Below are 14,060 nucleotides of genomic sequence, written 5' to 3'. Positions count from 1 at the left end.
AAACTAATTTGTGGATAACGTTTCTGATCATCATTGTTATTTTTTTTTTTTAGATGGCCACAGAGTCCCTAGAACATCGTGAGGAGGAGGAAGAGGAATGTTCGGTGGACGGTTACGACCCGGGTCTAGAGAATACGGCCCGGTCCTCCCCCCTCCATCTCTCCGACACCGCGCTGTCGGGTCACACAGAGGAACACTGCTCCTGGGACAGGCAGCTGGAATACATCCTGGCCTGCTGTAGCTTTGTCAACGGCGTGGACAGCATTCTGTGGTTTCCAAAGATGGCTGCTTCACATGGGGGAGGTTTGTAATAAGTGAAGAAAATTGCACAAGATGTTAAGTATGGTCATATTTTTGGAAAATCAAGAAAAAGGAAAAAATTAACATGACTTTAAGTTAATAAACTGATTGTTGGGTAAGCTATATAGGTGCCAAAGTTTTAGAGCCATTCAATGTTACGTAGATTCAGAAGTAAAATAAACAAGAGGAGTTTGCTTGATCACTCTCTCTCCCCTGACTGAATTTGACAATCTTTTATGAGAAAAGTGCAAGCAACTGTGGTTTCAGATGATTTTCAGTTGGAAAGTCTGATTCTATAGTTTATGTAATTGTATTACAAATGTAATTTAGTTCTGCTTAGCAATATAATTGTAAAATAGAAATGGAAATCTTCCAAGAAAAGCAATAAATCTGCAAAGCAGAGGAAACTTTTCATTATCTCATCTCATATCTCATTAAACAAAGTACATTAAGTTATGATTAGAATTTTTTTATAGGTGTGTTTTTTGTGATTTACCTGTTGCTGACCTTGACCTGTGGGTTCCCTCTACTTTATATGGAGACCACTCTGGGTCAGTATGCCAGAGGGGGACCAGTCATAGCCTGGGGCGTGGTGCCTTTATTCAGAGGTAAGCCCCAATTCCCCAGCGTTATAGCTTATACTCAGGTTAAGCCCAGATTCCCCAGCGTTATAGCTTATACTCAAGTTAAGCCCAGATTCCCCAGTGTTATAGCTTATACTCAGGTGAACAGTGTTCACACAGTCTGCTAGCTATATAGGCCTGATTTTAAAGCTTGCTAGGTTGTGAAAGGGGGGATTTTGAAGTTAATTTAAATGATTAGTGTGTCATTTAACAATTAAATATAACAGTTACAAGGCATAATAAAACATACAGTATAAAAGTCACCACTTTGACAAAAGTAGGTATATAAACATGTAGAGAAACCTGCCCCCAAAATGAACTTTGTATTCAAAATATAGGAAAAGATATTTTCTGAAGAAAAAATAGTAATGTTTTTCCCCTTTTAAAGCTAGATTTTCAAGGGTTAGAATTTTCAAGTTAAATAAGCCAGTTGATACATGCAATGTCCTTGAACAGCATTGGATTTTTTTTTCAAAATGGCATCCTTTCCGATGGCTTTCTCGACAGGATGAGAGAAGATAAAAGGAGAAAGTAGGCAAGGCATTCTTCGGTGTTCCTTTATAATGTAATGATGAAACGATGCCCAAATGACCGTGATAAAAGTTAAAAGATTTAAATTATCAGAGTGCAGCGTCATCATCATCTCTTAGCCTTTTTTCCTCCATGATAATGCATATTTCAAAAGAATAGATCTTCCTTTGTAGGGTATTGACTCCGCCGCTTCTTTAAGTTAATTCATTGTTTTCACTTTTATTAACCTTAACCTAGTTTTTTTTCTCCTTGACTTGACATCTGTGTCAAAGCATCTGACCAATTCAGACAGTTTGTCTTAGATTTTTTTTTTCCTGAGAGCAGGGACAGTACAATAATGTCCCTGGAGAGCAAAAAAAATCATTAATATCTATTACCATTATAGCATCCTTATAAAAATGTATGTTTTGAGTGCTTAAGTGAATTTTCTTTGTAATATTTACATCTGTCTCCTGAAAGCAGATAAATGAGGTGCATGGTCATGAAGAGCTTGAAGTGTGCCTCTTCTGAAGTATAGAAATTGAATTCATGGATCAGGGTTTCCTGTGTAAGGGTTGGACTTTATTGATCATGCATTTAGTAAAAATACATGAAATTTGAAAATCTTCTGTGATCCAAATATTATATTAAGCAAGCAGACTAAGAGCATAGGGCATCTCTTCCAAAATCGTGACAATCATGGCCCCTGGTCAGGGTTCTATTGACCACTTCGTGAAAATGCATTAATCTTTACAATTCTTCTCCTCCTTAGTATTAAGCAAACAAATTAAGTTCATGGATATAGTGATAAGCAAGGGTGCCTTCTCTGAAATTGAGAAATTTGTGGTTCCTGTGGCAGGGGCTGTGATTTTAGAGCAGGGCTCTTCACCATATAGTGAAAAAGTATTTATTCATTGAAAATCTCTTCGCTTCTCCTGAGAATTTAGCTGATAAAGTAAATGCATATAGAGTTATAAGCAAGTGTGGCATCTTCTAAATTAGTGAATTACATGGCTAATTAATTACGGAGGTAAAATTGATATTTGCAAAGTTTTTGTACCAGATTTGTGAAATATATAAGCCTATGACTGGGTTAGGGGTTCTGGGGTTACTGGAGCAGAGCTTTTTGAATATGAAGGGAAAATTCTCAGAAGTTATTTCCCTTTAGGTTGATTATTCACCGATGAAAATTAATAGGATTATAATTAACCACTATTTAAGGTCCTTATGCTACTTGTTAAAATGAACACTTGAAATCACTTCATAATTAAACTTGAATCTAGTCCGATTGTACACATATAATCATTGAAGGAAAAGATTAACACAATAAAAAAAAAATTATATTATATCTTACTTAAATATGCTGGTAATAAGCAATTTATTAAGCACCCTAAAAGTTTATTATTTTTACATTTTGTTTATGATTGGAAAAAATTATTAGCATATCCAGTATATCATATTTCATTGTTTTTTTTTCACATTAATTAATAGTTAATTAATTGATATGTCTTTAATTAATAATACAACTATATTAAGCTTCTCCTTTAGAATAAAAAATAACATATTGTACCAGGTAAATATTTAGAATGTCACAGTAGGAAAAGATTAAAACGCTGTGTTAGATTATAGAACTTATCATGAGGTATTAAGATTATGATATACAGAGGTCGACCTCTGGCTAACTGTTTACATATGTACGTACTGTATGACTCACAGCACAAATATCTACAATATGGGCAAGATCATTGTAGAAGGCGATATATTTCCTACAAATACACACAAAAAACTCAGCTCTTAATAAAATAAGATTGTTTTTTTCTTGCTTCACATATTTCTGTCCACATGTTAAGACATTTAATCTAGTTTCCGGATGAGCGCATTCACTACTTGAGAGTTATATAGATTAAATATTTGTGTACATAGTATTATGGAAATGCTCAGGTAATTTTTCTGTTAAAATTCAGTACCTGACAGAGTCAAGTATAAAGGAATGAACGAGATAGAGTATGTAGCTCCATTAAAGTATTGATCTGTTTAGCCTCAAGCCGTCCTTTACGAAGTAACGCACGATTTTGTTAGCATATAGTACTTGTCAGCCGGAATAGCTCAGTTGGGAGAGCGTTAGACTGAAGATCTAAAGGCCCCCGGTTCAATCCCGGGTTCCGGCACGGAACAATCCGGCGGCTGACAGCCACATTTTTTTTTCATTTATACGGATATTAAAAATATTTTTGGGTGATCTTCCGTAAGTTTTATGATCATATATTAATTAACCTCATTTAGTATAGAAGCCTTCAAAGCTTAAATTTAGTGTAATGTATTGAAAAAATATTTTCAAAATAAAGCCAAAATAAAATTGTTGTTTACTGGAAATTGCATCTCCTGAGGTTTGTCCTTGAATTTTTTTTTATCAAACTTGTGATGTGTATTTATCACCCCAACGAGGCTAAAGATAAAAACACAAGACTCACTGGATTAAAAAATCCTTTCCAACGTACTACAATCCTGGGACATCCTAAATTTATAGATGAAACTATATATATCCGAATCAAAGAAATCGGACTAAAACTAGATGCTGTATTTTGGACAATGTTTTGCATTCCTTGCCTTAATATGACTTGACGTAAATAATGAAGTAGATGATGCATGTCTTTAAATTAAACCGCGCTCCCCTAATGATTTGATAATTTAAAAATAAAAGAAATTAATTCTAAAAATTATTAGCCAGATATATTATCCCGGTGTGACTGGTTGAAAAGCAATTAGCAAGGGACTGTCCATCCATTTGTCAAGTCCTCAAAATTATGTTTTGGAAAACAATTATATTAAAAATCTTATTCAATGTAACTACTACCCGAAGAATTAAAAAAAAAAACAAACAAACAAAAAACACTGAAAAAAATTTGATGAAAAAAAAAAAAACAAAAAACAAAAACAAATATTGCATGTGATTGTTTTTCAAATTATTACATTTTGATAAATGTTAGTTTTAAAACATGTTTTTAAAAAATGAATTATATCCTCAGCATAAGCATAAACTTTATTTCTCTAAATTAATCAGTTAATGACTATATACCGTGTATCACTTTTACAATGAAACGCATACATGTTTCATAAATATTCGATGGATGGAAGAGCTAGATTTCTGAAACATGTTTATAGGCAGTGTGCAGTAAATCTCTCTCTCTCTCTCTCTCTCGTATTATTATTTGTTTGTTTTTTTTTTTAATCGGCAAAATTCATTTTAAGCGGCAACGCATTTCGGCTTGAAAGCATACAAGTAATTTCTTGTAAGTACGAACAATGTTCATGAGAAAAGCGTGTTAACTGAAAACACTGAGTAGTAGAAATATTTTATGCAGTTTACAGTGTTACTTAATTAATTAACTCTCAATGTGCAAATAAAATAAGAGAAAGCTTAAAATTTTCTTTCCGCAATAAAGATGAAACGGGGTGCTTTGTTGTGCATACGGTCGTGCATAATAAATTGACATATCGTCCTTTTGCTATACATGTATATGTAAAAGAATTAATATTATTTCTATCATTTACATGTACACCTCTATAGCCTACCCTGTCAACGTATAGGATTAACTACGCAATGAAATATATTAGCTTGTCGTAATTTTGTAGTAACATGTACACAGTACACACAAGGAACAGCCCTCGGTGTTAACATTCCAATTTTTTGTATTTGTAGAAGACGAAGCATATACAGGGAAAGTCATTTTAATTTATTAAGATCAGTCTTTTTTTGTGAATTTAAATGTAAAGTTAATGTTTTTGAAACATACAACATTATGTTTAAAAAAAAAGGGAAGTTCATGCAGACGGCAGTAGGAGAATCTTTGGGGCGGGGGGGGGGGGGGGGGGGGGTGTCAAAAATTATAATCCACCCGGTTTATGATTTTATATTTTAAAACTGTCAAAATGTTGCAAAAATCCAAATCCTTTGTCTTTCACAAAGGTGTGAAATTATACCCAGTACAGTGTCACTGTAAGACAGGAAATCCCTCTCCGCTTGAATGCGCACAATACACAGGAATCCACCAGTTACTAAGGAGACCACGATTAGTCCGTGCAGCTACATGTACACTGAGTATACATGTACTAGATCTAACAAGGACAAAAAAATACTTACCAATGAAAAATGCACATAAAATGTTCCGATATTGTTTGTGGTGTTTATGAATTTCTTTTTCAGTAAATTTTTGATAACGCGCTGTAAATAGTCCGAATAGAATTTTGCAGTAATAAGCTTGGTTTTTTTTTTTTTTTTGCACTGTTTGGTTGAATTTTCATACATAAATACAAAATTTTCTAAATCAACTTAGCTTCTATCTACTGATATTTGGAAAATAACCCCCCATCCAAAGTTGTGATTGTGCTGAGTTTTGTGTAAGACACATTAATAGAGTCCAAGTAAATAAGGGGGAAGGGGGGATGAAGGTTACATCAAAATTGACTTTTTACACGAAAGTAATCATGGTAATCTGCATATCGTAAATTTAAATAATTAATTCAAATTTGTATTAAATTATATGATCAATGTAAATGTCATTGTGAAGTATGTTAAACATGTACGACAGTTGAAATTTACTGGCACGGACGTGTACACCAGGGGTAGGGCTGCTGCAGGGGATCGCACCTTGTCCAGTGTACAGCTGTGAGGACCAGGTATGCGTACCAGGTCTAGCTCTAGACATTATGTAATTTTATTTTATCTTCTACGGATTGGTAGGCCATCAAATTACACACACATACACACCCTACTGATTTCAAGAACATTGCCCCAGAATAAAGGAATGACACTTTACAGACGACTCGGAGAATGATGATTACATAAAAATCTTCTGCGTATTATAATATTATATTAATAATTTTAAAACACTTTCATTTATAGACCCACTGAAAGTGACACTGCGATAGATCGTTTCTTTAATCAATCCACTATTAACATTAAAAAAAAAACACGCTACGAAAATATAAATTAATATTGAATATCATGAATAGCATACTGGGTGTTTATCTTCCATTGTCGTATAAATATATCACATACAGCAATTTATATCGAAAGTCCTGGATCTAAATATTAGAATGAATGCATTTAAAAAAAGTAATTCAAGAATTAGTAAACGCTATTTAAAAATTGCTTTGACGATTGTTATAATTATTTAGATACATGAGAGTATATTTTTAAAAAAAAAAAAAATTTTCATTTTGTACTTGAAATATTTTAACGACTATGAATTTTAAAATATCATTAATTTCGTTTTATTTTGTTTTGGTTGATATTTTCAAAGGTAGGTAACTCGCGTTTTAAATCAAGACTGTTTTTTCACCTGTAATCGGTAAGATGCACCGCGACGGTGTGATCTACCTGGATTACTGAACCGCGGGGGCACGCGGTTTTTACCTGAGACACCTGTACTAACCGCGATGAAATTCGCACCGCGGGGGTGCGCGGTAAATGCATAAACCGCGTTGACTGTACTGTAGATGATGCATGTCTTTAAATTAAAGGGAAAAACTAATGATTTGATAATTTAAAAATAAAAGAAATTAATTCTAAAAATTATTCAAGTATCATTATCCCACTGGTTGAAAAGCAATTAGCAAGGGACTGTCCATCCATTTGTCAAGTCCTCATTATGCTTGGGAAAACAATTATATCTCTCTATTAATTCTGCTACTTCTGTACCGGTATCTACATAGTATAGCACTGAATAAAATTTGATGAGGTTTTCTTAGAATCTTTATTGCATGTGATGCTAATGTGCACCTCCTTTACATTTTGATGAAATATTTTGCGTTTCTTATAGGAAAACATGGATAATGCCAATCTTTCTGTAAGATTGGGGATACGCATCTATTATGCGGAACTCCTCCTATATCACTAAATGAACTTTCTCAGAATTTTTATCACAAAGTGGGATTGTGCTACCCCAACTTCATAGTTTGATGAGACACATTTTGGGTTTCCCATTTTTACCATCAACATTAGCATGTTTTCAGAGGGAAAAAAATAAGTAATCAATTAAAAATTAATTTTGATTTGTTTTGTAGGCCTGGGAGTTGCTGTTATCATGGTGTCTACAATGATAAACCTATACTATGGAACCACTACTATCTGGGCAATGTACTATCTGGTCCAGCCTTTATTTTCTGCCAGTACCTGTAACAACACACAAGGTAAGACGGCTTATCTTGGAGGACTGACAACATGTGCACGTTCCTTGATTATTGGGTTTCTATCTCTTTAGCGACAAATTATCCAACATTATCTTCTGATTTTTTTAAAATTATTTTTCAAAAGTGCTGCATTTCATTTCCAGAATTTTGCATTGCATTTCCAACAATTTTTAGTTTCATTTCTGACATTTATATATCACATTTCAGAATCTGCAATTTTTTGCAGGTACATTTCCAACAATTTAACGTAAACAAAACAGATGGAAATCAAAATTATTTTTTGAGAAATGTATCATTTGACCTTAACATTATATTCAACTTACAGATCATTCTGTTAAACAGAAAAAAAAACAATGTTTGGAAGTACAAACAGAATGCTTATTCCAAAAGTCTTTGACCTTGGGAATTCAATTGAAAGAAATTAATACATGTATTCACAAACAGCATAAGTACTAATAACATCTGATATTGAATGCATATTATTACTTTTCCTCCCAATTAGGCTAGCTCAATGAGAATAGATTGTTATATAGTGTCAGGTTCTTTTTTACCTTTCATTATTTTCTGAATTAATAATCATGTTTCTGAATGTCTCCTATGTCATACTTTCATTCATAAGAAAATCATAGGGGTACCATTTTCATCAAATCCTCATCATTATAATTTACTTTTTTGCACTGCCTGATTATAAAGCAGAGACAGGTTGTATGAATGAATGGTACCATGCAGCCTTGCTTTGTGACAAAGGATTGGCTTGTAATGATTATGCTCCAGTTTCCATTGGTCAATTAGACAAATTCAAGGCAACACTTGTAATTAAGGTCCTTTGTATAAGGATGTACTTGATTGAAGAGACCATGAGATTTTTTCTAGATGGTAATGTTGGATCAGGTGTGGTCTTTGCCAGACCTCTGTAAACTGAGCAGTGTGATGGTCCATAATTAAGGACTTCATGTCTAACCCGCATATACGTGTACACTCATATACATGTAACTGAATACGAATAAGGAAATAAACTGGAAGTAAAATAGTATCAAGCAGAAAGCAATATTTCAGGGAGGAATTTTGTACCGTCCCAAGTGAAAAAAATCCTCAAACAAATCACTTTAAGAAATCACTTATGAATCAGTGATTTGAAGATGATTTGTACGTGATGCAAATTCCCATGCAAATGAGCTAACAAATCACTCCTAACAAATTGTAAGCAAATCACCCTGAAATCACAATGAAATCACTTTGAATAAATCGTGTAGAAATCACTTCTGTTGAACAAATCGCAACCAAATCACTCCGAATAAATTGCAAACAAATCATTTCAAATAAATTGCAAACAAATCACTTCAGTTTAACAAATCACTTTCAAATCACTCCAGGTGGATACACACTTGTATGCATGATGCTCATGTAACCATCCCTCAAATATTTGAAACACACATGCATGCATACCGGTATATTTGTTGTACGGTATATTAACAAAAAAAATTTTGGCAAGAGTATTTTAAAATACAAACTTTTACATGTACTAGGATGCGTCCTCATTAAGATAGCATCATGTATTTTAGATACACACATATGTACTTTCATGGCTCCAAATTCAGAATATGATGTAAGCATTCATTAATGTTGACTTTTAGAAGTTGGTAAATGTTTTCTTATCTGAAATAAATATTTGTCTAGACACTTTGAAAAAGCCAGTACTTTGCTGAAGCTTATAGCGTAATTTACATAGATTTTGTTTTAAACATTAATTGCCACCGACTTTGTTGTTGGTAGAAGAACAATAAATTGCATGTAAACATATGGAATATTAACTGAATCTAAGGAGGAAATGATAGCATAGTACAGTTAAACATACCTTGAAACTATATTCTGCATGGTTATGGAAAAAACATCAGTTTCAACAAAAGAAGAGAGGTATGAATCTAGAACAGCACAATCTAGCTCCTTTCATTTCAATTCAAATCTGATGAATGAAAATTGGCGGTAGAGTTTCTAATACTGACAAATCAGCAAGCCAGGCGGAAGTTATGAAGTAAATCATTCTCAAATCACTCTGAAGAAGGACCATGAGATCAACAAATCATTTACAAATCATCCAGAAGAAAGACTAAGTTAACAAATCATCTTCAAATCACTTTGAAGAAAAACTAAGTTCCAGAAATCATTTTCAAATCACCTTGAAGAATGGCTAAGTTCAACAAATCATGAAGAAATCACTGTAACAATTTCCTAAGTTTAACAAATCACTCAGAAATTGTCTGAAATGGGAAAGAAATCACAAACAAATCACCCTTTTAAAACAAATTGTAAGCAAATCATAGTCATCATTTTAGTAGAAAGTGATTTAAGCATGATTTGTTAGATGAATTGCTTTCAAATCACTGAAACAAATCACTTTTAAGTGATTTTAAAGCAATTTGTAGGCAATTTGATAGTGATTTGTTTCAAAAATTTTTCACTTGGGGTCATAATTTCGTGGGAAAGAACACCCCCAAAATAAACTATTCACTTTTATTTGTACAATGCTGAAAAACATACAAAATTTCTAGTTGAGCATCCAGTTTGTGAATACATATTTTTTTCAACTTTCACATCTATGCTTTTCTAATGTGTTAAACTGCTATATTATGACGAAATTCATGTATGAATCAATAATTTTTTTCCTCTCTTTACAGATATTCTTTGCTCTACAGACACCCCTACAGACAGAGATCTGACTGGTGCCAATATTAGTAACTTATCCAGATTCCCCTATGTTCTTACTTCCGTAGAAAGCATATATCTATAGTAAGTATTTAGACATCTTTTCAGGCAGATAAGATAATTATAGTTGTTTAAAATAATTAAAGAGAATAATATATAGTAAAACCCTTATCATATCTTTTATTATATACCTAATGTGTATTACTCAATTTTACTGTTGATTTTATGCAATCACGTGACGTCGTGATCTGACTTTCCGGATCACCACACTGTGGTATTCTGAATCCATATCACCACTCTCTGAAACTGATGACGTAGTACGCAGAAACATGACGTTATTTTTCTTGCGTATTAAAAAGTCCTTTGTTATTATGCTTTATTTTTATGGATAAATGTTGTATAATTGATCTCTAAAGTTTTCTTTTGTTATCTTTTGCTTGTTATGCAGTGGTATGTAATAAATTTATCATTATAACAGTACCCATACCGAAAAAAGTTATAACTAAGTTATAACTAAAGTATAACTTAGTTATACCTAGTACAAAAAAGTTATAACTAAAATGTAACTTTTTTGGACTTTGTCATTTTCATGTATAACTAAAATGTAACTTTTTGGACTTAGCCATTTTCACGTGTAACTAAAACATAACTTTTCTGGACTTTGTCATTTTCATGTATAACTAAAATGTAACTTTTTGGACTTAGCCATTTTCATGTATAACTAAAACATAACTTTTCTGGACTTTGTCATTTTCATGTATAACTAAAACATAACTTTTCTGAACTTAGCCATTTTCAAGCATTACCAGTATAAATTTACAAGTTTTGGGGGTTATTTAATGGATACTACTTGACACCGACTTTTTTTTTTCAAAAATAACATTATAACTAAGTGTTATTACAGTTAATTTGAATGAATTTTGATCATGTTCAAAATGGTTTTTTTTTTCAAACACTGCAGCAGAAAACTTTGTCAATTCCTGAACAATAATTTTGTTTACTACCAGTGATCGACTTCTCATTCATAATAAATATGCTGTCCACAGCCATGTCAAGTTCAACAGAAGGGATGTGAAATAAAATCTTGTGAATTACATCTATAAATGAGAAACTCTCTCTCTCTCTCTCTCTCTCTCTCTCTCTGTGGTGTTTGAGGGTGTGTACACAGTACATGTCATGTGTGTGTAATAAATATTATTGTCTATTTAAATTGATATTTGTCATGTAAGTTTCAACTAAAGTTGAGAATAATTAATTTCTCTCTCTCTCTTTCCCTCTCCTTCTCTCTCTCTCTCTCTCTCTCTCTCTCTCTCTTAGAAAATACGTATTTATTGAGACCCTGATGAGACATAATATTTGTCTTGTAAATTATAATAATGCACTTACATCTGAAGTTGGGAATGAATATATTTCATAATTCTGGGGAAATATAAATGTACTGCAAGAGATATAAACAGTATGAAATGTAATCTCATGAAGTCATGTGAATTTTGCACGGATTCTTCGTGTGCAAAACTGTGTAAATTTCCCTATTGTTTTCTGTGAGACAGGTGTTTGTACTAGGTGACCTTTGTGGCCAACACATCGTAAATATTTCAGCTTGGGTATTACACAATCTCTGAATGGTACAATTCTACACAGGTTGTTTGAAATCTGAAGAAAATCAGTCATAATATGGGTGGCTAAAAAGATAAACAACAGCATAGAGTATGTGCATGTTCATATGTTGAACAGATATTACGATGTTGTGAATAAAGACTGCCAGTTATATTAAGATCTAAGCAAATGACTAGTACATGTAGATTTTATTGTTTGCATAATTAAATAACCCAGTTATAATAGTTATTTTCACAAATAAACAAATATTAAATTCAAAATGGCGGCAACAAAAAATATGGCGGCCTCCGATGTCCGTTTTGTTGATACTAAGATAAATTCAAAATTTTAACACCAACTGGTATTTATATTTTTAATTTAAGTTTAAAATTACACAATTAGGTTTATTTGCATTTAAAATAAATTAATTATGAATTATTTATTTATTTTTTTCGATCACGTGACGTTTTTGAGTTCTATGATTGGTCAATAACAGAGCGCGGATTTTTCCATGGACGATTTGAATGTTTGGATGTTGAAAGTGTTGATAGAAAAAAAGGAGATAAAACCAGTTGGTAAGGCGATATTTATGCTAACATTTTATTGATTTTGGTAAAGTATACTTAGTACCTCTGGAATAACATTCCAAAAAGAAGAAATATTGGGAATGAACAAAATTCTAGGCGTGTGAATCTTAGATTTCTTGTTTGTTTTGATTGGTATGTCGAATGACAAAGACTGAAGTAAACAAATTGAAAGTATTTGAAACGCATAATATTTTTCAGCATTTAGTATATTAATCAAATATGTTGTTCTTTGTCATAACATGATCTAGCTGCAACGTTAATTAATGCAATGAAATGAGTAATTTAACATTAATTTTCTTTTTTTTTATAAAGCGGAATATTGGTACATGATGTTTCCATGAGCTGAATCTGTCCTGACCTGGAGTACATGAAATTCTTCAAAATATTACTTGTTTAAGGTAAAGTAAATTTTTTTTTCATTTCAAAATTCAATAAATCTTTCAATCTAAAACTGATTCCTGTAAGTATAGATCTTAAATTAGTCTTGTATTTTCCATGTTTTGGATGAATTAATGAATTTGAATTAATTGATATGGAAGAGTGTTTTCAATTTGATATGCAAATGAGTGCTGGAAATATACTATCTAAATATCTATAATCTAAATTTTGAACCTTTACAATTTTTTGCAGAATTGAAGAAAAGGTTAAAATTGCAAGCATATTTCAACGAAAACTTAGCCGACTACCAGTCACACTGCCCGCCAGCCAAGACGTCTGACCAGCTAAAATGAGGGACGCAGACCACCAGCCAAGTCCCTCGGCCAGCTCGGCTGACCCAGTGCGGCCTGTCAAGGGATGACCAAGTCCATCAACTAGCTCGGCTGACTACCAGTGCAGCCTGTCAAGTCCTTCAACTAACTTGGCCTATTACCAGTGCGGCCTGTCATTGAACAACCAAGTCCATCAACTAGATTGGCTTACTACCAGAGCGGCTTTTCAAGGGATGGTCAAGTCCGTCAACTAACTTAACCTACTACCAGTGCCGCATGTCAAGAGATGGCCAAGTTCGTCAACTAGCTCGGCTTACTACCAGTACGGCCTGTCAATATAGGGACGGTTAAGACCGTTGACTAACTTGGCCTTCTACCAGTACGGCTTGTCAAGGGACGGTTAAGTCCGTCAACTAACTTGACCAACTACAGATGCGACCTGTCAAGGGATGACCAAGTCCATCAACTAGCTCGGCTGACTACCAGTGCAGCCTGTCAAGTCCTTCAACTAACTTGGCCTATTACCAGTGCGGCGTATTAAAAAGTCCTGTCATTGAACAACCAAGTCCATCAACTAGATTGGCTTACTACCAGAGCGGCTTTTCAAGGGATGGTCAAGTCCGTCAACTAACTTAACCTACTACCAGTGCCGCATGTCAAGAGATGGCCAAGTTCGTCAACTAGCTCGGCTTACTACCAGTACGGCCTGTCAATATAGGGACGGTTAAGACCGTTGACTAACTTGGCCTTCTACCAGTACGGCTTGTCAAGGGACGGTTAAGTCCGTCAACTAACTTGACCAACTACAGATGCGACCTGTCAAGGGATGGCCAAGTCCG

The 14,060-nt window shown here is 33.5% G+C and overlaps 1 protein-coding gene and 1 non-coding gene across 4 annotated transcripts in view; both read left to right on the top strand.

Moving 5' to 3' along the window:
• The window catches only part of LOC134263777 (uncharacterized), a 71,829-nt gene that overhangs the window by 27,482 nt on the left and 30,287 nt on the right, over positions 1-14,060 (top strand). For all 3 annotated transcript variants that reach the window (XM_062746155.1, XM_062746154.1, XM_062746157.1), the window contains 4 exons: positions 54-303; positions 777-908; positions 7,500-7,625; positions 10,301-10,412. In XM_062746155.1, the coding sequence (XP_062602139.1) occupies positions 54-303; positions 777-908; positions 7,500-7,625; positions 10,301-10,412 (620 nt within the window). The remainder of the gene's footprint in view (positions 1-53; positions 304-776; positions 909-7,499; positions 7,626-10,300; positions 10,413-14,060) is intronic.
• Positions 3,529-3,601, top strand: Trnaf-gaa (transfer RNA phenylalanine (anticodon GAA)). Its single transcript has one exon. It is a non-coding gene; the product is annotated as a tRNA-Phe (tRNA).

This window comes from Saccostrea cucullata, unplaced genomic scaffold (assembly GCF_032062105.1).
Source record: "Saccostrea cucullata isolate Sc308-1 unplaced genomic scaffold, CSIRO_AGI_Scuc_v1 ctg2338, whole genome shotgun sequence".
Lineage (NCBI taxonomy): Eukaryota > Metazoa > Mollusca > Bivalvia > Ostreida > Ostreidae > Saccostrea > Saccostrea cuccullata.
This window is presented reverse-complemented; position numbering and strand designations above follow the sequence as displayed.